At 35.9% G+C, this 23,792-nt stretch overlaps 3 protein-coding genes across 5 annotated transcripts; 2 read left to right on the plus strand and 1 right to left on the minus strand.

Moving 5' to 3' along the window:
* On the minus strand, positions 1–1,642 carry LOC18429198 (RING/U-box superfamily protein). Its single transcript, XM_020664462.2, has one exon. The coding sequence runs from the start codon at positions 1,276–1,278 to the stop codon at positions 385–387; it is 894 nt and encodes a 297-aa protein (XP_020520121.1). The 5' UTR covers positions 1,279–1,642; the 3' UTR covers positions 1–384.
* Positions 1,643–5,966: 4,324 nt separating this feature from the next.
* LOC18429199 (uncharacterized) lies at positions 5,967–12,229 on the plus strand. Its single transcript, XM_011623212.3, has 5 exons — positions 5,967–6,222; positions 8,913–9,084; positions 9,969–10,506; positions 10,655–10,720; positions 11,511–12,229. Exons 1-5 carry the CDS (start codon positions 6,139–6,141, stop codon positions 12,004–12,006), a joined length of 1,356 nt encoding a protein of 451 aa, XP_011621514.1. The 5' UTR covers positions 5,967–6,138; the 3' UTR covers positions 12,007–12,229.
* A 4,777-nt stretch (positions 12,230–17,006) lies between these two features.
* Positions 17,007–20,743, plus strand: CTF2A (FAD/NAD(P)-binding oxidoreductase family protein). 3 transcript variants are annotated; one of them, XM_088861194.1, is made up of 6 exons: positions 17,007–17,363; positions 17,607–17,753; positions 18,513–18,578; positions 18,729–18,891; positions 18,995–19,223; positions 19,972–20,743. In XM_088861194.1, the coding sequence occupies exons 1-6, from the start codon at positions 17,164–17,166 to the stop codon at positions 20,031–20,033; spliced, it is 867 nt and encodes a 288-aa protein (XP_088717320.1). In that variant the 5' UTR covers positions 17,007–17,163; the 3' UTR covers positions 20,034–20,743. The 3 variants fall into 3 exon arrangements, with proteins under 3 accessions (XP_088717320.1, XP_006838554.1, XP_088717321.1); XM_006838491.4 differs by having other exon boundaries at positions 20,004–20,743; XM_088861195.1 differs by lacking the exon at positions 18,995–19,223 and having other exon boundaries at positions 20,004–20,743.
* The last annotated feature ends 3,049 nt before the right edge of the window (positions 20,744–23,792 follow it).

Genomic DNA, 23,792 nt, shown 5'->3' on the forward strand with positions numbered 1-23,792 from the left:
TTTTGAATTCTTGAATAACTATAGATAAATGTTTATGACATAACAAATTTTGGGCCAAAAATGTGAAAGGTATATAGCATCAATCAATTATAGGGACTTTTCACTATTAGATTGGCCCATTCATGTACAAATTTAAACATCTCCTACACGAACACTGTTTTTGCAATGTCAATATTAGAGAAGCTATGAGCCCAACCAAATGCATCAACAGCGTACCATGCATGGGGGACAAGCAACTTACACTCGTCTCACCCTCTTCTTTACCTTAACTCTTCGCCAGAAACCAGCCAAAAAAACTGGCCGGAAACTGGAGTTTATGATGAATCGAGCCGGAAAACCGGAATTCACGTAAAACATGCCACACATTTTGCCTAAAAACTGGGCTCAATGCCGGATTTCGCAGACGCGGAGCTCCCGAAATGTGACACAGCTCCCGCCCCTCTCATGCACCCTTGCTATCCTCTCCCTTACCCCCTGTGGCAACCTTAGGGTGAACCTGTCGTCCCCTCTCTCCCCGGAAAACCCACTGGATACCCCTTCTTCCACCGCAGGCCTCCTCATCGAATGCCCCGTTGAATGCGACCGCCTATGAACGTTGTCATCAGAATCCTTCACCAACATCATATTCTCTGCCGCCACGGGTGTAGGTGACCCCTGTGATGAAACCGACTCCGGCTCCAAGGCATCTTCGGTATCAATGTCAATTGCCTCCGGCACAAGATTACCCCGGCAAACAGGACACGTCGTGTGAGAACTCAGCCACTGATCAATACAAACCGGATGAAATGCATGGTTACAGATGGGGAGCAATCGCAACAACTCCTCTCCAGCGAACTCGCTGAGGCAAACGGCGCACTCCAGCCCGCGTTTCAGGGACTCGACTTCAGAGTAAGGGAAGGTCTGGAAGCTGGCGATGGTGTCAGGGTCCAGGCCGCGGGGCCCGCCAGGGGGGCGCTGCAGGGCAGTGTTGCCCTCCGCACGGCGTCGGCGCAAAGAGCGGTCTCCGAGGCAATCCAAGATGCAGCGACAGACGTAGATGGTGAAGAAGCCAATGAAGAAAAAAGCAGCCAAAACCAGCGTCAAAACGAACGGGAGAGACCGTTCGAATTTCGGCGGCTGTTGGAAATAGTATTGGCGAGGGGGGGGAGGAGGAGGGGAATGGGTAAGAGAGAGGAAGGGGCGGCGAGACTGGTTCGAATCCACTTCCTCCACCAAAACGAGGGCGGCGAAGAGGAGAGAAAAAATGAGGAGAGAGAAAGGGGCTGAGAGAGAAAGCATTGTTGTGCGTTTGTTTGTTCGTTCGTTCGCTTAGGGGCTAAGAGGAGCCACCACTTCACCACCACCACCACCAGCAGCTCCACCGCCCTGTGAGTTTGAGAGTTGAGGCAAAACAAACAAAGGAGTGGGAAACGGGGGAGAGAAAAGGAGGAGGAATGGGGGCCGTGAGAAAATGAGGGGCATGGCATTCGTGGGGAGTGGAAGTTGCGTGATTTTAGGTTGGAAGACAACGTCAAAGTGATTCTCTGTCTCTCTCCCTCTTCCTTAAATTTAGGCATCGCCTTTGTTTTCTTGTGCTAACCTTTTTCCGTCTCTCATCATCTCATTGTTCAGTTTGGGATGGATAATTTAGGGTTCTTTTTGTTTGTTTGCATGATTTCTCTGCTTAAATTTGGGTTTAGTTAGGTTCCTTTTTCCCAATGCCAAATCTATCAAGGGTGTGGTTTGTATAATGCCAGGCTCTAACCAATCAAATTAAGGCGTACCTTTGAATAGTGTCGGAAGATGTTTTGTTTCATTACTGAAAATTTTTACGATGGCGTGGAATTTTATTTTCATCTCTAAGCATAAAATTTAAAGTTTCAAAACTAGTGTAGATCTAGCATATCTATTACCATTTGAAAATTTTGAAAATTGACTGTTCGTAAATGCATTACAAGAAGCACTATTTTCAAAACTTGAAATCCATTTTTTCTCATGTCTATAAATGTTTTTTGGGCATCGAAACGACCTCTTTTAATGAAATTTCTGAGGTGCATCTTAATTTGATGGTTTAGAGCCTCACACTTATATAAACTTTTTCCATCTATTAATGGTCCTTTGTCGCAATCCTCGCCCAGAATTGAAAGAGGAAGTAGCTAAAAAATGGGATATAGAGTCACATAAAACTTCCCGTAATGAAAGGGAAAGGATGAGTTGTGCATGAGGTGTCAACCTTATATTATTGTTACTCCCAGGTACAAAGTTTAAAAAAAATTGCATATCGAACACATCTATAAACACTTAAAATTTTGAAAAAGAATGGCCTAGTTAATGCCTTAAAAGATACACTATTACATGGCTTTAAATCTTTTAATTTATTTTTTCGCTTTAAATCTTTTAATTTATTTTTTTCGTTTATAGCAATAGCTTAAAATCTTTTATTTTATTTTATTTTTTGTTTGTAGCAATACATCTTGAGGTTCAGATAATCAAATTGAAGATTTTCTAGCAATCGAATAACCTTTTTTAATGTTTTTTTTTTTTGTGCCCTACTTCAATAGTGTAAGCTTGATACCTTGTATAAACTTTTAGGATTTTATTTATTTTTCATTTGTATCAATACATCTTGAGGTTCATATAATCAATTTGAAGGTCTTTTTATCATTCAAACAACCTTTTTTTATGGATTTTGTTTTTGTGTACCTTACTTCAACAATGTAAGGTTGAGACTTTATATAAACTTTTGTGATTGTATACTAAGCAACTAGTTATCTTTTTTACAAGAAGGTCACAATTACTCTTAATAATTAGATTTTTTTTTTTTTTAACTTTGAGTGTAGTCAATGACATAGGAGTTGTCGCTTGGTGTGATAGTAAAAGGCTCAGGTAGCCAGCGCAAGAGTGCTGGTTCGAGTATTGAGAGCGGCCACTTTGTGCATAAGTTAAAAGTTATGACCGTTTCTAACCCACCTCTTCCAAAACAAAACCAACACCGAATTATGGTCCTAGTCAAGCAGAACCAGCACCGGATTATGGTCCTCGTCTAGTCAATGACAAGTTCACAACTGCCCGATTGGATATTTAAAGGACAACAGCATCCGGGACAACCTAAAGAGCAAGTGATCGCTTTTGTACACTTCTCATGAAACTTTTTCCAAGGCTAAAAGTTTCTATTCGGCCACGGGCTGTGGCTCAAAGCTCTGGAAAAATGATCACCCGGATATCACCTATTTGTAGTTCTTAAAAGAAGTGAGAAGATTTTATGCTCCTATAATTCGTTTGCTCCCTCAAGCAAAATTCAATGGAATACTTTTCGGATCTAAATTTTAGAGATGTAATCCCTAGAACCCAACGAACAATCTCAAAGAATAAAAAAAATCAAGTCGCATTACTAAAAAATGACATCCCAAGAGTGAACAAGAACCATCCAATTTTTTCAGGGAAAGATCTTGATCTTCAAGAATACAAAATCCAATTATTATTTTTTTTTTTTTTGCAAACAATCATCTAGTGACTATTGACTAATAGCTATCCTGTGTTAAATCATGTGGAAAATGGGGTTTGGTCTTGGTGGTAGCACCACTTGTGCCCCTACTAAAGTCTAGGCTTCCATTTCTCTAATTCAAAAACCACATATGATGTCAAAAAATAGGTAGAGGCTCGTATATATATATATATGGAAAAAGTTGGGATTAGCCCACTAGATCATATGAACATATGAGCCCAACGGCTCAGATTGAAGCTGGGCTGATCTGACGATCAGAAATGTCTGATAGTGTTTGAATTTTAATTTTATTTTCTATAAATCCAAATTATTTGAAATTTTAAAAGTGTGTTCATAAAAAATAGTTGAATCTTCAAAAAATATCAAAAAAATATTTTACATGAAACAAATTGGCTAAAATACCTCTGAAAAGTTTTGGGGGTATTTTGGTCATTTATTTTCATGAATAATCTTTTTATATATTTTTATTAGGTGCGTATTTATGAGAAGAATACACACCTAAAATTTCAAGTGATTTGGATTTGTACAAAAAAAAAATTAAAATTCAAACATGAAATGAGGTCATGACCGTCAGATCGGCCCAGATTCAATCTGGGCCGTTAGGCTCATATGTTCATATGAGCTAGTGGACTAATCCGAGCTTTTTCTATTTTTGAATCCTAAAAATAGTGCAACACATTATCTAAACCGTTCACTTTCAAGATTTTCATATATTTATAGATCTGTCTGATTTTAACCATTTTTGAAGTTTAAATTTTATAAATAGATATTAAAATAAATTTTCAAACAATCCTAAGAATTTTTTTACACCAAATTTACGATAAAATTTGGAGGTGCGCTTAAATTGGAATTTTTAAGGTGGCAACCTCGTAGAAACCACACGCTAAAAGAATACAATCCCCAAATAATAATGAATGTGAGACACGGAATTACGAGGTTTTCGAGGTTTTCTACGTTGAACGGACCGCTGATCTTGTCTTGGTTGAGTCCCAGTTTTTTCGACCCGAATTCTGGTGCACCCTAAAACTTTGGTCAATCCAAGTCCAACTTTTTAAACGCTAGTACAGCATACACGTACATTGGACCGGAGAAGAAGTAGCCAGTATTTAATAAGTTAGATCGAAGGGGTTGAAACCCTACAAAATCATTGAAATCTCAATTAAAAATTAAGAAGATATTTATTATTTCATTTCACCTTAGTAACTCCTCAAAAATATTTAAATTTTTTCAAATTGCCATGGTTCAAGATTGGAAATTATGATTGTTTTAACAATTTGATCCCCAATTGGCCTCAACCTAAGTAATAAAGATGTCACTCTATTACTTGCACAAATCTCTTATAACATAAATCCCCCTAATTATTCCATCAAGAACCCTATTGTTGTTAATTTGTAATTCTAAATAAGCATGGGTATTTTCATCTGGACAATTTTTGTGAACAACGACTATTTGGGTTTTTTCAAAAACTTTTTGAGGAAGTATTAAGTGAGATTGAAATAAAACAGTGATATATTAAATGTTAATTAGAATCATTTTAATGATTTTGTAAGAGGTTTCAACCCAGTAAACTCGTATAAAAAATAAATAAATCATCTTTCCATCTTAGTACTTGCTCGAGTGGGAATTGTTGTACCCAAGCGATTATGGGAGAAAAGCATAAATAAAAAACATGAATTCACTCAAGTCTCTCATCTCAGGGCTGGCAACAACCTGGCTCTATTCTCTTGAGACCTGGGCTGGGTTGCATGGTGCTGGGTAAAATTAAAGGAAAACAATGCAAAAAAAGAGAAAAAGGGCCAAGCTGGGCCTATCTTAATTTGCCGAGGCCCGGCCCTCACCACAATTTGTGGTTAACGGACTAATTTTTTAATTTTATATTTTTCTAGTACTTAAAAAATATGTTATTTAATTTTTTTTAGTTTTTTTAGGGTTTATAGATATTTATGGGGGTAGATTTGAAAGTTTAATTTTTATGACATGGTTGAGCTAGTTAGAATAGGTTAGAATTGTTTTTAAGAGATAAGTGAGAGATAATTTTTTTTATTTTTAATTTATTTTAATTTATTATTATTTTTAGTTTGTATTGAAAGTGAAGATATTTCCGGATATTATTGATCTTTCCGGAGTCTTTTCAGAGAAGCAGAGAGTTTATTTTATTTTTTATATTTCTAGTCTATTATTTTTTCCCTGTATCGCATTGCCCCCCGGTCCTATTTACATGCATCGCCTTCAACGTCGATATTAGAGATGGGCTTTGAATCCAATTGTGGATATTAAACTCGAGAAATAATAAAAATTTAGAATTTGAGTGGTATATTTTTAATTTTTTGTACCGTTTATTTGGGTCATTTATTGAACTGCTAAGGTGGAGGGAATCTTTCCTCCCAGATGTCGCGATATGGTATGGGCCCCCCAAAAATGTAGTCCCCTTCCTTTTCTCTCTCAACCGTAAATTTATATATAAAGTTTTTCCAATTTACATATGGTTCTAATTCGTAAACATGACTAAGGAAGAAGCAAGGGCCACAGATCCCAATCCTTGCGATTCGTCTGGCTGGGTTGGTGATGAAGAGACACATGACTTTGTTCTTGCCTTGGGTTAGGTACTCGAAACCCTAGAAATCGTGTCGTTCTCTCTCTAATTAGTGGAGGCGATGGCAGAGCTTTGCTTGACTTCTGCTCCCAGTTTCCCTTGTGGGTGTCCCCTTCGAGAACAGGGCCTCTCCAGGTCTCCCAAGGTTCAATCTCTCTCTCTCTCTCTCTCTCTCTCTCACTCTCAATTGGGTATTTCTTCTTTTTTATATCGGATTAAGGTTTATTTAAATTTTGATGCATTTTGCTCTCTCTCTCTCTCTCTCTCTCTCTCTCTCTCTCTCAATTGGGTATTTCTTCGTTTTTATATCGGATTAAGGTTTATTTAAATTTTGATGCATTTTGCTCTCTATGTCTCTCTCTCTCTATATATATATATATATTTAATTGTAAATTGATTGTTTTTTTTTTATATTACATTAAGTTCTGTTTGAATTTTGATAGAATTTTGCTGGGTTGAATTGTTGATATGGCCTGTTCCTTCATGTTTAGTATGAATTCTGACAATTGAGTTTTCTCTGACGTTTCTCTCAGTTAACTATCTCTGTTGTAACGTTTCATTCAATTTCAAAGGTTCTGGTTTGAACTTAATGTCGTCCCTTACACTCTTTTCTTATGGGCATTTGTGGCTGGGTTGTGTTATGTTTTTCTGTCATGCCAATGTTTTTCTTGATTTTTATGTTTCGGTGGTTGTGTAGGATTTTCGGGATTGAATTGTTCGTTTGAATTCTTCATCTCTTTAACGACATGAATTCCCAATTATTTGATTATTATTTTTTGGTATTCGTGGACTTAATTATATATTTTTTGCATCATAACAACAGCTATTGGTAGTTTGTGGAATTTTATTGAGGATATATATGACATATTTTCGTCTGCAAATTTTTTAATAATTTTATTTTTATTTTGTCTTTGAAAAACAAGTTTTTTGGGAACATATGTAAAGTATCATGTAATCTCTGTTTCAATTAAATGAGGAAAACCACTAAGATATCCTGAAAATATTTCCAAACTTAGATGGTTATTTGACGGTGAAACATAATGTATATTTATGGAAAGTCATTTTATTATCATGACAATATCATGGTTTGTTATCCGGAAACTGTAATGTTTTTGAAATAGTTGCCAGCTTCTCGTTTATTAAAAAAATTTCTTTTCTGTATATATATGTTCTTCTGGTCCTTTAGTTGGGACAATCGCCTAAATCATTCACATTCCTTTCCCATCTTCTAATTATAAATATTTTCATTGCTACACAATGGAACTCTAGCTCTATATTATTTCAACTTTTCATGTTTGGTTTTTAAGCCCAAGCTGGTCATGACGGTCGCAAGCCCTGAGATAGGAGAGGCTTGTGTTAGGTGGGCAGCCAGCGTAAAACTTTGCCACATCTATTTCATGAATCCTAAATAAAAAATGGTGGAGCAGTAGCTAACCCTAATAGTTGGGATGAGGCTCAAATGATGATGATGCGAGTCAATGCTATCCAAGATATTGTAGTGGCCTTTTTAAATTACTGATGGTTACGCAACTATTTATGTTCATCTTCTCATTAGTCAATAGTTTATAATTGGATGTGGTTTATCTATTTCCTAACATTATGATTTCCAGTATTGGTCTACTGGTCAATGTGAATGCACGTATTGGGTCCAAGAGGAATATGTTCTTTATTAGAACAGGTGTTTCAACAAGTTATTTCCTCGGATTGAGAGTTTAAGAGGATGATTCATTAAATGTTATCATATAAGTTCAAGGGAGTCTCACGTCCTGTGAGAGATTCTTTTTTAAATGGAAGATTTACTCAAAACTTTTGTATTAGATATTCTTAGACGTGATTCTTTATGGAATGGAAGATTTACTCAAAACTTTTGTATTAGATGTTCTTAGAGCTCCAACTCAATACTGGGTATGTTGTCAAAATTGGGTAAAGATTATATATTTTTGGACTTTGGAAACTTGGCTTGCTTTGCTTTTGAGAGTCCTTTATGTTTCAGTGTTGTAAATTGAATGCTTTGGTTTATAATGTCTTGACATTTTTATGGGGACATTTATATGGATATTATGGAAAAATATATACTTATATGTGGATAACATATTACCTTTTTCCATCTATTATATGAACAAACATGTTCTTACTCTGGAAATCCCCTCCCCCCCACCAAAATAAAAAATAAAAAATCATCTGACGATGCTCGAGAAGTTAAAAAATGAGACGGTGCTTGAGAATGTGGTCTTATTCCCTTTGTTTCTTTAGGCATTCAAGTGTACCTCCTACCATTATTGGGTTTTCTAAATTTTTCAATTCAGATGTATTTTTCGGTGAGATGTAACAAGTACTTTTGGTTGTTGTGACGACCATATCGTCTTGGTTGTTTCTTTGTGAATTTCCAGAACTGGACATTGATATAATTTCTGTTAATGCTGGAATATTTATTCTTACGTTTTTTATCAGTGTTTAAAAACTAAGCAAATCTGACTCGACTTGTCCAAATCACTCGGAACCAGCACCCTCTTGGTTTCGGGTGATGCAAGTCTCAACCCAGTCTTGAGGTCCAAATCCTGTAAGGGTCTTTACAAGAACTAGTGATTCCTGTCTGAGTCTTGGCTGATTAAAATTGGGGATTGGCGAGCCAGCTCGGACCTGCCTCCTGCTTGGTTCCGTGTTTTTAACCACTGTTTTTATTTCCATTCTGCTCTTTTGATTTTTATGAAATATATAATGGATAAATGGTTTTGCAAGCATGGAAAAGAGTAGGAAATTACTTTGCCTTGCATGCATTTATTTCATATCTTTATTCTCCAGCACTTGACCTTGTCTGCACCTTGTCTTTGCCAGGGATTTCAACCACTGTTGCCTTTTCCTGTCTCAAAACCAGATTTTCTGGCATCGCATTTGCTGCTCAAATCGCTTGAGTTTGAGGTACCATGGAAGTCTTCACAATTGTTCCCAAATGTCCAGTTGGATCTTTCCTCAATGAGAAGCAGCCCTGTACTTGTGGATTCCCAAGGTTTGTTCGTATTTCCTCGATGTATATTTCCTTCATATCTCGTTCTTAAGTAAAATAGAAATCAATAAAGAACATATCTTTTATAAGAAGCCCTTCGTGATGGCTACAGATTCTATGATGCATGTGATCCTTCATGTTTAAAATTGGGAATTGCATTCACTCAGTAGGTTTGTTGAATATGATTTTGCTCTGAATCAGTGCTATCATGAACTATGTGCCTGTGTTCTTATGTTAGATTAAAAAAGAGTTCTGTACGTAATAAGATTCTATGGGACCCTCAATGAAAAAATTGACCTTTTGTCGACTTGAAATGTGGGAAACATCAGCTGATGGAGCAAGGGAGTGAGCTGTTTTAAGTTTCTATTTATTCGAAATCTTCCTCATTGGTCACATGGTGGCCGGCATCCTCTCAATAATATTGGCCTCATTTTTATCAAAACACTAACTGATTTCAGAAACCTTGGAATTCTTAGGGGGATTTACAGTGTTTCTGTAAACATGTTCGAGTATTTGTTGGAGAATCCAAATTGTTTTGTCCACTTTATAACTAAGTAGAGAGATCTCAGGGGTTCAGCCCATGACTCAACAGCAAGGCAGCCTGGATTTGCACCGTTGAGGTTGTGGGTTCCAACCTAAATTATCTACTCAAAAGAAATGTAGTGATATTTCTCATTGACTTCGAGAATCAAGGAACTTAAGAGGGTACTTTTTGTTTGATGTTCATGAACTGCTTAGCATCTCTTGATATACTGTGTATCTTTCTGTATGTTACAGTTTTCTTCCATGAAACTTTACTTCCATGAAACTCATACTTGTTTTCAAGTTATTTATTCACATATTTGTGGTTGTGAGAGGGCTTATATTTTATTGTCCCACATTGTCAGGTGCAGAAATCTGCCACCCAGAGTCATTGCTCCTCAGCTCCAGGATCGTTCAGCAATGCATGAGATACGAAAGGAGCATGCAGTTCCTTGGCGATAATGGGCTAAGAGAAGACCTTGATTCTTCCTTGCTAACTGATTTGAGTGGCCTTTACAATTTGGCTTTGAACATGAACCAAAACCCACCCTTTACCTCAGATTATGGCTTTAGTCACTACTATATTGGAGACGGCAATATATCACCTTCTGTGATAGACCCAAGAAGAGCATCGGAAAACCAGGAGAAGTTGCACTCTGGTTTTTACCAAGATTTTCACAACAATCCAGTAGGACTCACAGACCCAAGAAGAGCATTGGAAAGCCAGGAGAAGGTGCACAGTGGTTTTTACCACGATTTTCACCACAATCCAGTAGGACAGGCTCTGCTAACTCCAAGAGAAGCTGAGCTGAAAGAGTTATGCTCAATTATTTCCGAATTATATCTCACTAAGAACTCGACCTATTGGAGCAAGCAAGTTGCTTTGGTTCCACACTTCATAAGGTATGCTTCCTGCAGTCCATAGATCCCATTTGTGTTCTCTTTTGACTACATTGTTGTTTCTTGGGTAGGTTTTGACTTTTTTTGTGTGTTTTGAAACGATTGTGTCTTGGAATTCACCTGATAATCGAACTTTATGCTCTAATTTCAGGGACTCTGACTCCAGAGTAGCACCTGCATGGAATCAACATGCAGCCATGATGGCACCTGTGAAGAGGTAACAATTTCATGCTTTAAAACTGGACATAATCTGTGCTTTCTTTCTATTTGAGTGTAACTGTGTTTGAAAACTGGACAGGACCGAGCCTACTGGTTTGGCTGTTTTGAATGGGATGTGACCTACTAACTGGTTTCAGTCCACCAGGAACTGGATAAAACAATAGTGACAAAGCTCTATTTTCTGAAAATCTTGCAGGACTTCTTGAAAATGATAAGTCCTGAGTCACAAATTTTTCCTCTTTTTAATATCCATCTGAAAGTTCTTTTAAAATATGAGTACTTAAATCTGAATATAAGCTTACATTGTGTAAGTTATCAATTTGTAAAGGGACATGGTTTCTATTCGGGCGGTACCGCATGAAACCTACACCATCCAACTTAGTTGGAAGGTGGAGAATGCAGGGGCACAGTGCAATATGCACCATAAAAACTAAAAGTATTTGTTGTAGAAAATTTTAGATTTGCAAGAAAAATACATGGTATAGAAGACTCATAGGGACATATATTTCTTTTACTTTTGGGTTTATATTTGTTAGTTTTTCCTAAGGACTTTGTTTTTGTTCCCTTACATTTTCCTTAAATATCCAATTTTTTGACATTTTGTGAGGGTCCACATTGTTTTTGAGAAACTTTGATTTAATTTTACCCATCTGATTGGTTCAGCAGTCAAATCAGATTGGACCCTCTTTTTCCATGACATTGTTGTGTAATCTCCCGTTCTTTCATTTTTTCTTTCTTTTTGAGGTTCTACTCACTTGTTCTAACTCCCTAGTTTTTGTATTTCACAGCCCCGATGTAAGGAAACAGAAGGCATCGCCACGAAAGAGAAGAAAGAACATGAAGTTAACAGTTAGAGAGAGAGAGCTCTATGGCAAAAGTCTTTTCCACGCATGTGAAAACCTTATTTCCTTAATTCTCAACAAAAGGTCAGGACAAACGGGCCTCTTGGCTCTGGTTCACATGGGCCCAGAAGTGGGGCGGCTTCTATCTGGGCTAGCTGTAGGCCTTGCAGGCACAGGCCTAGCAGTCATGCTCTGCATTCTCTCTAAAGGTGTGCGAGGCCGAACTTTAAGCAAGTTGGTGAATACAGGTATCGGGTTTGGCCTTGTTTGGGTCTCATGGGCCATTAATGGCCTCAGAGATGCCATTATCTCTATGGGTAAGTCCTCCAACAAGCTAAGGATGAAGGAGCAGCAAACTGTGGTGAAGTTGCAGAGAGGTGTGGATGAGATTTTGTTTAGGGCTGCTACTGTAATGGCGGTAGCAATGTTAGGGTTTGTATGAGAGCGAGTTAGAAGTCAGCCGAGAAAATTGGTGCAAAGAATTCTTACATGGATTATTTGGTATTACGTAGCAGGGGAATAGATATAGGAGTTCGAGAGAGATGTATCTTTGTACAGTTAGCAGGTTGCTACTAATAGTAGTGCTTCTTAATTCGAATGATTTCATGTTAGGGTCTCTTGTGATTCTTGAAGTTAATGGCGAGGTAAAAATGAGAGTTAATTTCTATGGATGTTCTAATGGCTCTTACCTCTTTTTTGTCTAGTATGAGATCAATGATTAATTCAAAATCGAAAATAAATGGTGATTTTGCAGATATGATGAATCTTATAATATAATTTTTGAGAAATTATGAGAAATATATTTTAATTTTTGACAAATTACAAAAAAAAAAGAAAAAAATAAAGGATTTTATACTACTCCTACAACATAGGAGATCTATGCTTCTCTTATCATCTTGCCGTCCAATTTTGATCGAGAGAGCCATTCACCATTTGATCTTAGATCCGACGTTTCAAAGTGCTTTATTTTTAGTTTATTTTATACAAATTGTATTCAAAGTGTTTTATTTTTAGTTTATTTTATACAAATTGTATGAATACGAAATTTTTATTTTTAGTTTATTTTATACAAATTGTATGAATACGAAATTTGATACGTGCTTCTCATTGTGGTGCATTTATAAAAAATATTAAAAATAAATTTTTGATTAAATATAATGATCAAAATATCTTTTGAAACTTTTAAAGGTATTTGGTCATTTTATTTTATTGAAAATGGTTTTTTTTCTATATATATTTTTAGCTAGTGCGAGTTTAATAGAGGATTGGACGTAAAAAATTTGGTGACAAAACTGTTTATAGAAAAAAAAAATTTTTAAAAAAATAGTGTAAAGACGTGACATTGTGATTGGGGCAATCTTAGCCCTCCATTCAGAATGGACGGTTGGATAAGTGAGTATATAAGTTTTAGGTTGTAGGAGAAGTATAGAAAGCTTGCTAAAAAAAAAAACCTCAACTTTTATAAACTTCGTCTATACTTTTTTTTTCTATAGTTTTGACATTCAAAATACTTCGATTTATCATGGCATGTAAAATGTTGTATAAAATGGGATAGTCACGGTACTTAAAGTACCTTAATGCTCGGGTTTCACAATAATATGACTACAGTGAAGGCTATTTTGGTAAAAAAAAAATATAAAAAAAAAATGTGGATGAGGTTTATGAAAGTTTAAGTTTTTTTTCAATTAAATGAAAATAAAAGTATATTTTTTATAATTTTCCTATAATCTTAGAAAGTGAGTGATATTTTGTATTTTTTTGTTAACAATTTTGTAGCTCTTAGTGGTTAGTGTAGACTGAAGACCCACGACACAACTTGCAGGATTCCAGTCCATACCCAAATAGTAGTGGATCCGGCGGCCTGGTCGGCCCGGCCCTAAAAAGTAAGGCCTGGGCCACAAACTTGGCTTGTAGCTTTTATTTTTATTTTTGCTTTATTAGTTTTTGGCCCGGCTGGCTCTAACAAGGCTAGGGCTGGCCCTATGGGGACTGAGGCCATAGGACCGGACCGGGCCAGGCTCGTCCAGTTGCCACCCTTGCCAAAAAGAGGAGAGGGTAGAGGAAACTAACAATCCCGCCTTAGATTCTATTTCTATGTTTATCACGATAATAACTTTATCTCAATAATAATTCTGATAATATCTTGTTAAGATCAATATATTAGGTGCTTTTCTGTGTTATTATGATAAAATACTTTGCTCATAAGAGCATGTGTCTAATCCTAAAGCATAATTGGCAATTTGAGTTTGTAAAAAGCATGTCATTTATCTAAAAAGGAAAATTGTTTCATGCGGGCTTGACCGTATTCTTATATATGCGGTCCAAAAAGTGTAAAGCATCTATCTATATATGAGGCCCAAAAAGTGTAAAGCATCCATTTTTAAGATGGATGCAAGTAGGTATTCCATCTAAAAACAATGGAAACTATTGGTCCAAATATTTTTTATTGAAATTATTATTTCTAGTTTTTAAATTTTATTTATTTTTTCATATTCATAATCTTTGTTTTTTTTGGGTAATTGTATCCATGGTCTCCATGTTAGATATTACTAGTCCTTAAAAATTCAGTCAAAAAGTCCATCTCAAAAATAGATTTATTAATAGGCCCGTATTTCTATATATGGGGGCTTGGCAGCATAAAAACAGAGTCCATCTAAAAATAGCTTTAAATCTCGATAATGGAAATGGAGTTCAATTTGCAAGGAATCGATAGTTGATAATGGATATATCAGTTCGAGTTACTATGTGGCCAAATGATTTCAACACTGTAAAATAAAGCTAATTTTGTTTTCAAAATTTCAACATATTTATGTTGTAAATACTTATGGGTGTGGTTTGTATAGGGCGTCGACCTTAAAATGTGAAATTGAGACGCACCCTCAAATTTTGCCAAAATTATAGATTTAGGATTTACGCAATTGTCAAATATCCCCATGTTGACTTGGAGCCAGCTTAGTAGCCGATTCTTGGCCAGACTCGGGCGCGTCCCTTGGAACCCCCTTTCCAAGTGAAAAATAAGTTAAAAAAAATATTTTTCAGATTTTTTTTCATTAAAAATCTATATCTAATGCCGATTTTGATCAATTCGGACACCAAAAATATCTTTCAATAAAAATATGCACCTGAGCAAAAAAAATTAATAAAAAACTCACCGGTTTTGAGCCCTAAGAGATAATCGGCCTTTCCCTTTCTTACAATCTCTCGTTCATTTCTGAACTGAATCATCTAAAATTGCTTCAAAATTTTACTATTCAAGCCCTATAATAGACCGGCTTTTTTGTAAATTTTTATTCATGAACTTTTTTTTCTTCTAACAAATCAAAATTTAAAAAAAACCCTATTTTTTGTAATTTTGGTGTTTTTTCTAACATTTCATTCACAAAATGTTTTTTATTTTAGTTTTTTATATGATTTTGACTTATCCATCTTTATAATATGAAATTAAATATTTGGTTTCATATGTTCTTTATTTTTTTTTGCCTTTCTACACAAGATGCCCAAGTTGGCTCATCAAATGTGGCGTTTCAGCAAACCCGGCCCTAACATGGCTAACCGATTCAACCCATGGGTCCAATTTTTATAACACTGATTTTACCTAAGCTGGAGATTGATGTGGCAGGTAGGCAGAGCATCGTACTACATGTTGCATTATTAAAAGAGGGAAAACTTTCTATTTGACCCTACCCATATATAAATTATATGTATCCCTACTTCGGGCCCATCTAGAAAAAATAAAAGAAAATTTTCCTGTAAAAATAAATGACCAAAATAGTTTTCAAAGTTTATAAAATAAATATTAAAAATAAAACACTGTAAATCGTCAAATCAAGATCTAACGCTCAAGAACCAACTCGTAACATGGTAACTCAAGCCGTCCTAGTCATCTGCTCATATTTGACAGCTGAGAGCAGGGTCACATATAATTCATATGTGAGTGGGGTCACATGAAAAGTTTTCCCATCAAAAAAAACTTTGAAGTAAAAAAAAAGAGAATTGTATAATTGTGATGAATTGGAAACTCCAACAACCGGACCCTATAGACAATCGTTTAAGTGAAATATGGATCCAAAAGTTTCCGTTTTGAACCCAAGCTGCACTCAAAGACATGTCTGGAACTTAAAACTTTTGTCTACTTCCAGTGAAAAAATTAATAGAAAATATTTCAGTTAGAATCGTAAAATTTGAGAAACTTTTTTTTGCTAAGTTAGAGACGAATCTATTCTCAAGTGTTCACATATAACAAAGATCAGTGCCATTTTTTGAGCTACCAAATTCATAATTGGTGGCGGAAATGGATTTTAGAGCCCTCGAAAGGTTTATAATGGCAAAAGTATTATAGATAAGGTTATTTGATGAGGCTTTACTTTTTTTCTAAGGACTAAGCCTTATAGAACCACATCGGCCTATGACTTATGGAAAAAGTATGGCCGCCTCTCAAATCTCACTTTAAATTGTAGTACTGATATTAGAAAATATTCAAATTCATCATCTCTAACTATTATCGATGTGAAAAAATAAAGATTTCTTAATATCTCAAAATAGTGTATATTATAACAAATTATCGAGACCATTTATTTTCCAATATTCACGGATCAGTGAAATATGTACCTTTTGAGTTATAAATTTCATAATCACTAGTAAAAATAGATTTTAGAGCCAGGGTATACTATCTCCGAAGTATTTTGGACAACATTATGAGGTGAGGCTTATATTTTTACATGAGGACTAGAAGGTTAAAATAAAGCATAGACCTTATGGGAAAAAGTGAAAATTGCAGTTCAGAAAGCCTTCTAATTGATCATTTCTTGCTCGGCTATTATGGACATGAAAAAAATTAAAAAAATCAAGCCTTAAAACTATATATATTATAATTTATAACAAATTAGACCGATAAGTTTCAAGTGTTCATAGATGTGGACCATTTTTTGAGCTACAAATTTCTTTATCGTTATAGAGCATCAAGGGTTATAATGATACTCACCTCGACCACTTTTTCAAAAAAAAAAAAAAAAAGATATTATGTTCCGTAGGAGCATACTGTTCATTCACTCCCTCAGGTAAAACCCCATCCAAGTCTAATTTTAGGACTAAAATTTTTGGGACATAACCTTTTCGACCTATAAATTAACCTCAATAGAAACACCCCGTTGAAAGAAAACAATGTTTCAAGATTGAATAGAAGTGGTCCAATTTTTAAAGCACGAGATCTCAGCATTTGAAAAAGTCAAAAATTCAAAATTTTCTTTTGAGAATAATAGTCCAGTGATGCTTTTGAAAGCGTCCTCCCCAGTAGGTCTTCTGATTAAGGTAGTAGATATACACCATAATCCCGTAGGAGCATAGCACACGCGCTCCAAATAATACCCGCCATAAGCATGCCCTCAATACGTTTGTAGTCATTTCTGTAATCTAAAACTGCTGAAATATGTAGAAAATGTTCTCTCTCCTCCACCACTAGATTTCGTGGTTTCTATCTCTTGTTGCTCATGTCCGATACCAAGGCAAAATAAGCAAAATTAAAAATAGGATGAAAAAAACAGAAATGAGAAAATTGTTTCCACCTCTTACTCCCACCAGACTAAGCTGCAAAAAGTGATCAATGGCTGCTCCTTCACAAGGTTTTTCTCTTTATTCTAAAAGTTTTCATAGCAGAGTACCATCCAAGCATTCTTTTCAAACCAGTTTCAGAAGAAACCCATTTGGTCTAAAGGTGAAAGCATGCCAAAATCCTAAAAAGGAAGACATCCTCATTGTTGGAGCAGGAATTGCTGGTCTTGCAACTGCTCTCTCTTTACACAGGTTCTTTTTTAACTAAAATTTGTTCCTTTTCATATCACTTCATGTCATAGAAAACTGCGATTACTTTTTGTTGGGCCAGCTTATGTCTGTGAATTTGGTCAAAAAACGATCAAATTATAACATACTGTTCCATAGCCATATTTTGTTTTTCTGAGATCGTTTTTCTTATAGTGGGTTATTTGATACTTCCATAGCAGTATGTAATGGGATTTCTTTATTGATTGAAGAACGTGGTTTATTCAGGCTTGGTATTAAATCTTTGGTCCTAGAGCAAGCAGGGTCCTTAAGAATTGGTGGCACTTCTATGACACTCTTTAAGAATGGATGGCGTGTGTTGGATACCCTTGGGGTTGCAGATGATCTGAGACGGCAATTTGGCGAGGTTACTGGGTGAGATTATGAAATTCCTTCTTGTTTTTGATAATTTTTGGAGATTAACTATTATTGGATATAGAAGTAGAATTGACAATTTGCAAGTTATTTAAGAGAGGACCATAATCCTATGATCTTAGTTTACTTGTTGGTGTGATTCCTATTGCCTGACCTGAGTTTATGGTGGTGCATATGATGGGTTTGATGAACGAGGGGTATGGTAGCTTTGAATTTGGAAAGGGAGCAAAACAGTGGAGAGAGAGAACAGAAAGGGACCAATTGGATGATCCATTGGTTCTGCTCTTTTTGAAGGACATTGATGATCCATGCTCTTTTTGCAGGACTACCATGTTAGCATAGAGCATTGGTTTTATGTGTCTTTTACTATGAGAGATTGTACCCCTGCTTTTGACAAGGGCCTCCATTATATCTTCTCAAATGTTTTTTGTGAATTTCTATTTTCATATGAAATCTTCTCATGTTCATCTTTTGATGTAACGACTGGAAAGAAATTCTTCTCCCGAATGAAATCTTCGGAAGTCACATACATGGCAAATGCTTTGACCATGAGCTGCCCTCAAAGCTCACCTGTTGATGCACCAGGGCTCTCTCCCTTGATAATTTCTCATGTTAGGTACCTGAAACCCACTCATGTTTTGATTTGTCAAGTCCTCAGGCTTGCTTGAGGCTTCAACATAGGTCGTTTCTAGATAACTTGATTTGCTCATAAGCTACCTTGTTAATATGCTATTTCTTGATGGGGTAGTTTTCTTGCAGAATGACCATCAAAACTGAATCTGGGAGGGAGCTGCGATCTTTCCAATTCAAGGATGAAGCTTTCAGGTAATGAAATACTCAAAGCCAAACTCTTGAGTAGCTTTCATATTTTTCATACCCATGCTTCTGGCCTCATCTTGTCCCTTGTTAACTATTGCCATTTCTGGCGTATATAAAACAGTAAGTTTGTGTAATAATGTAATGCTTCTTGTGTAGTCAAGAAGTTCGAGGGGTGGAAAGGAGGGTGCTTTTGGAAATGATAGCTAGGGAATTGCCACAAGATGCAATCTGTTTCTCTTCAAGGGTATCAACAATTGATAAGACCATGAGTGGTGAAACTTTAGTTGTACTTGATGATGGTCGACAGATTCCCACTAAGGTAGTTTGCTGATAATCTTAATAAAAATCATTTATGGTTTTGCTTGATTTACTTTATTCTTTAGTTTCGAGTTTAAAATAGCTTGACTAGCTATATACGTTAGGTTCTAATTGGCTGTGATGGGGTCCAATCACCTGTTGCAAAATGGATGGGATTCTCAGAACCTCGTTATGTTGGGCAATGTGCATTTCGAGGGCTTGGAGAATACCAAACTGGGCATTCATTTGAGCCTAAAGTGAACTACATTTATGGAAGTGGTTTGCGTGCTGGTTATGTCCCTCTCTCTTCTACCAAAGTTTACTGGTTTATCTGCTTCAACAACCCATTTCCAGGTTTATCAATTAACTGCAAACTGAATTTAGAGTTTACATCCTTTTCCCGGTTTATCTATTGGGATAGTACATTTTAAACCAATGGACTATGGATAAACATAGTCTCTTGGGGTCATCACCATCCATTGCAAGGACAGTTAATGGACTATGGAAGAACATAGGCCAGTTGGGTCATCACCATCTATTCAAGGATGGTGATGATGTATATTTTAGATGATTGGGAGCCATTGTGGGGGTCATGTCCTGTTATGGTTTGTCCTACTCTCTCTATCACAATCACATCGGAAGGTGATGATACCAATGTACTATTTTTTTCTATAGTTACATTGGATATTTGTATGTTATAATTCAAATTTGCTCCCTTTCACTTTTTCTAATTCATATTCGTAGGAAAGGCACATCAGTTTTTTATTTAATAGATCTTCTATTCAAATAAATCAAACATATGTACACTGTTGCATGTTCCACTGCACATCTATATCATGTATTGTGTACTTCTCTAGTCAATAATAATCAGCTGATGATTCAAAACGTGAGAGAAAAAAACAACTTATCATTTGAATGAGTAAATCATTGGCTAGTTGCTAAATCTGGAAAATTCTTCAACTGATTTTGATTTTCTGAGAGCTTCAAATTGAAGAGATGAATAACTTGAGAAGGGAAATGGGTCTAGAAACCAAAAGCTGATGTTAAGAAAAAATTCCATGAAACAAAAATTTGCTGAATTCTTATGTGCTGCTGATTTCAGTGAAGAAGCACACACTAATTTTATCCAAACAGGCCCAAGGACCAGTGACCCAACTTTACTGAAGAAGGAAGCGCTACAGCTGGTGCAAAGCTGGCCTCAAGAGCTGTTGGACATTATAGAGAAGACTCCTGATGAAGGGGTTATCAAGACCCCTTTAGTGGACCGGTGGCTCTGGCCTCTGGTTAGCCCACCAGGTTCAGCGCATGGCTTGGCATTGGCAGGGGATGCATGGCACCCCATGACTCCAAACCTTGGGCAAGGAGCATGCTGTGCATTGGAAGATGCCATCGTGCTCTCAAGGAATCTTGCTAAAGCACTTGAAGTCAATGGCTTTGGTGGCTCGAGTGTGGATCAAGCTCTCGAAGCATACACAAGAGAGAGATGGGGTCGTGTGTTTCCATTAGCTGTACGTTCAAACCTGGTCGGCTCTCTTTTACAGTGGGAGAATGGGGTGGGGTGTTTCCTTAGAGATAATGTTGTGGTCCCCAAATTGGTGAGATTGGGACCATTGCTTGAGCATACAAATTATGATTGTGGCACACTCCAATGAAGTGAACTGAACCACAGCATGTCGCACCGGTAAGCGCCTGTTGGTGTGTCATGTGTACACTTTGAAGATGCATATGACGCACACAGTAGTACTTTGGTTATTTTGCTTTTTTATAGGTGAGTTGGGTTCAGGAAATTATTTGGATTTCAGGATTGCATCCATGCTGAAAAGATGAACCATTAAAGTGAAAATCATGAATGGAACTGAATGTTGGTACAAAAATTTAGATTTACAATTTAATTTGCAAAATATTTGATTTTGAGTTTTTCCCTATTAAATTTATTAGCTTAAGTGAACTAATAACATATCTCACAACAGAATTTAAGTTCCAAATCCCCTTTGAATGAAGAACACATCTTCTTTATGTGCTACCATTTCCATTCTTTGAGTACGCAATGCTACCTTTGGGCTGCCTAAGAAGCCTTTACCTCTATTCAATCCAAATCCAAGTCTTTTGGAGATGTCTCCAGACTACTTACCCACTTCAGATGACCCCAGGCAAGTGAGGATGTTAGATTAGTGAGGAAATAACCGAGGAGCCACATGAGTTGGCAAACATTATGGTCCATCTTACAAGGAATTCTTGGAAGATCAATGGCACTCAAGGCAACAAAATCTCTCAAGATGAGGGGACAAATGGAGGAAAAATCACTGTTACACAGGTGCTTTAGATTTGCTTTTGTCTCTCGTGTCGGCATGTCTCTCTGATTAGACTCGTACATACATTGCTCAATATTAAGGGTGGCAACGGGCCGGGCCAAGCCTTGGCCCTTGCCTAGCCCTTGTCCTTATATGGCGGCTCTATTAGGGCCGGGCTGAGCTGGGCTAGTTGGGCAAAAAACAAATGAAGAAGGATAAAAGAAAAGAGAAAAAAAAAAAAAAAAGGAGGACCAAGCCGAGTTAGCTTAAGCCCTACTTTTTTACGGCCAGGCTGACCTGGCCTCTTGGCCCATTGCCAACCCTTCCCACTATAAACTCAACATTTTGTTCTTACGTTTTGGGTTCATGAAGACATGTGGGGGTAAGAAGTATATATTTTATTTGGAAATGTATATAATAAGATCATATTTTTTATACAAAGAAGCCAAAATCATTATCTATCTATTTTCTATTATATATTAAACGATAGCAACACTTTCTTTATTTTTGTGCCACGTGTCCCACCATATTATTAGCTCTATCTTCTCTCTCTCCCCAGATCTCTCACATGCCTGTGCATGCCACCTCATGCCCATCCTTTTTGTTTCTCATCCATTCTCTCCCTTCTTCTCTCCATTCATGTAACTCTTTTCTATTCCTCATGCCTCTCTCTCTTTTCTCTGTCTCCCAAGATGTTAAACGGTTGCATTCATTATCATATATATGCATGTCATCTCATGCCCATCTTTTATCTCTCTCATCCCATGCCCATCCCTTATCTCTCTCATCCCTGTCTCTCCCTTTCTCTCCCCATTAACGTAATTCCTCTCTACCCCTCACGCTTCCCTCTCTCCCCCAAATGTTAAACTCTCGCATTAATTGTCATTAATTATAGAAGATAACCTCTCCAACCCAATCTCTTTTCCCCATTTTAATCTCTCAAATTAATTATAAGATAACCTCTCTAACCCAATCTCTCTCCCCCAATTAAATCTCTCAAATTAATTAAAAAGAATAACACATGTCATTTCTTTTCTTATCCGTCTTCTTTCTCTCCCCATTTACGTAACTCTTCTTTACCCTCTTCTCTCTCTCTCCCACCCAAAATCTCTCTCTCTTATTTATATCATATTAAATTTCTCTCTTCTCTCTCTATATACGGTTTTTTGAAAACTCTCCCTCTCTCTACTGTTACTCTACCTGTCTCTCTATGATTTCTCTTTAAGCTTTTTCACTCTCAAAATGAAGAAGTATATTGTTGAGCTCGAATAATTTCTGGCATTGACATTGTAGCATTGCAACAGGTTATTTCTCAACCCTAAATCTCTCTCCCCTATCTTATTTTTGAAATTAGGTATTGATCAATGTATATAAATTTTTATCACTCTTTTGCTTATAATAAATCTTTATCACTCTTTTGCTTATAATTAGCATGTACTAATATATTAGATATAGGACTAATGGACTAATATATTAGATATAGGAATTAATATGATCTAATGTCTTAAACTAATATATTGGATATTATCATTAGCAAGACCATGCATATATTTATTTATTAGTTTTATTTATATAATTTAAATTATTTTTTAAATGATTTTTATTATTTTAATTGTATGTCAAATGAATTCATGTTAATTAATAATATATTAAAAGTAGTATTTACTATCACATTTATTGTTAATTAATACAATATTCAATTATGAAGATAAATGCATTAAATTCTCTCTCTAAGATCATGTTTTATTGAAACTTTTCAATAATATTATATTTCAATGATTAATATTAAATATCACCTGCAACACACGGGCATACAACTTAGTTGACTATTAAATGTAAACGGGTGGTTAGAATGCTTCATAAGTTATTAATTATGCATAAAGTTCAAAATAAAATTTCTCAAACATCATTGACACACTTTAGTATGTCGGATTTTATATCCAATAACTAAAAATAATCGCGACCTCCTTATGCCACAATTGAATGGTCTTATGCTATCAATCTCTTAAAAATAAGAGTAAAGGATGCCGACAGTCCATAATCTCTTAAATTCCAGGTGTATAGGACATCACTTCATACAAAGAGCAACAATTGTATAGCTTTTGAAAATTTTATTAGTAATAGCTATTATTTTGAAAAAATGAAAATATAAAATCAGAAATAAATTTTTTTATATATAAAATATTTTTTATGTTTTATAATTATTTGGGGTTTTATTAGTTCTTTATTTATCAAGATTAAGGAATATTTATAAAATCGATATATATGTCATTTTTAATGAAAAAAATCGTATAAAGCAATGACCTTGTAGAGAAATATAACGATTGATTTTAATTGGATCATGTAGATTTGACAGTATCTTAAAAAGTATTTGTCTACTGGTCGGACCAACGGATCTGAGTTGGTCTTCATAGCATGCTATATACCCATGTTCTTACCCTGTTCAATGCAAATCCCAATAATTGTCTATTTAAAATTTAACATATTTATGTCGGTAGTTAGGTACTTTTAATATATGGGCAGCGCAATATAGAAAAGGTTTCCCACGGAAAATGCGGCGAACCCAAAAAAATAAGTAGGAAAACAAAAAGAAAATGCACACAAAAATATATAGAGTGAAAGCTAGGAACCG

Source organism: Amborella trichopoda, chromosome 3 (genome assembly GCF_054954075.1).
Source record: "Amborella trichopoda isolate Santa Cruz 75 chromosome 3, AtrichopodaSantaCruz75HAP2 v2.0, whole genome shotgun sequence".
NCBI classification, from domain to species: Eukaryota; Viridiplantae; Streptophyta; class Magnoliopsida; order Amborellales; family Amborellaceae; genus Amborella; species Amborella trichopoda.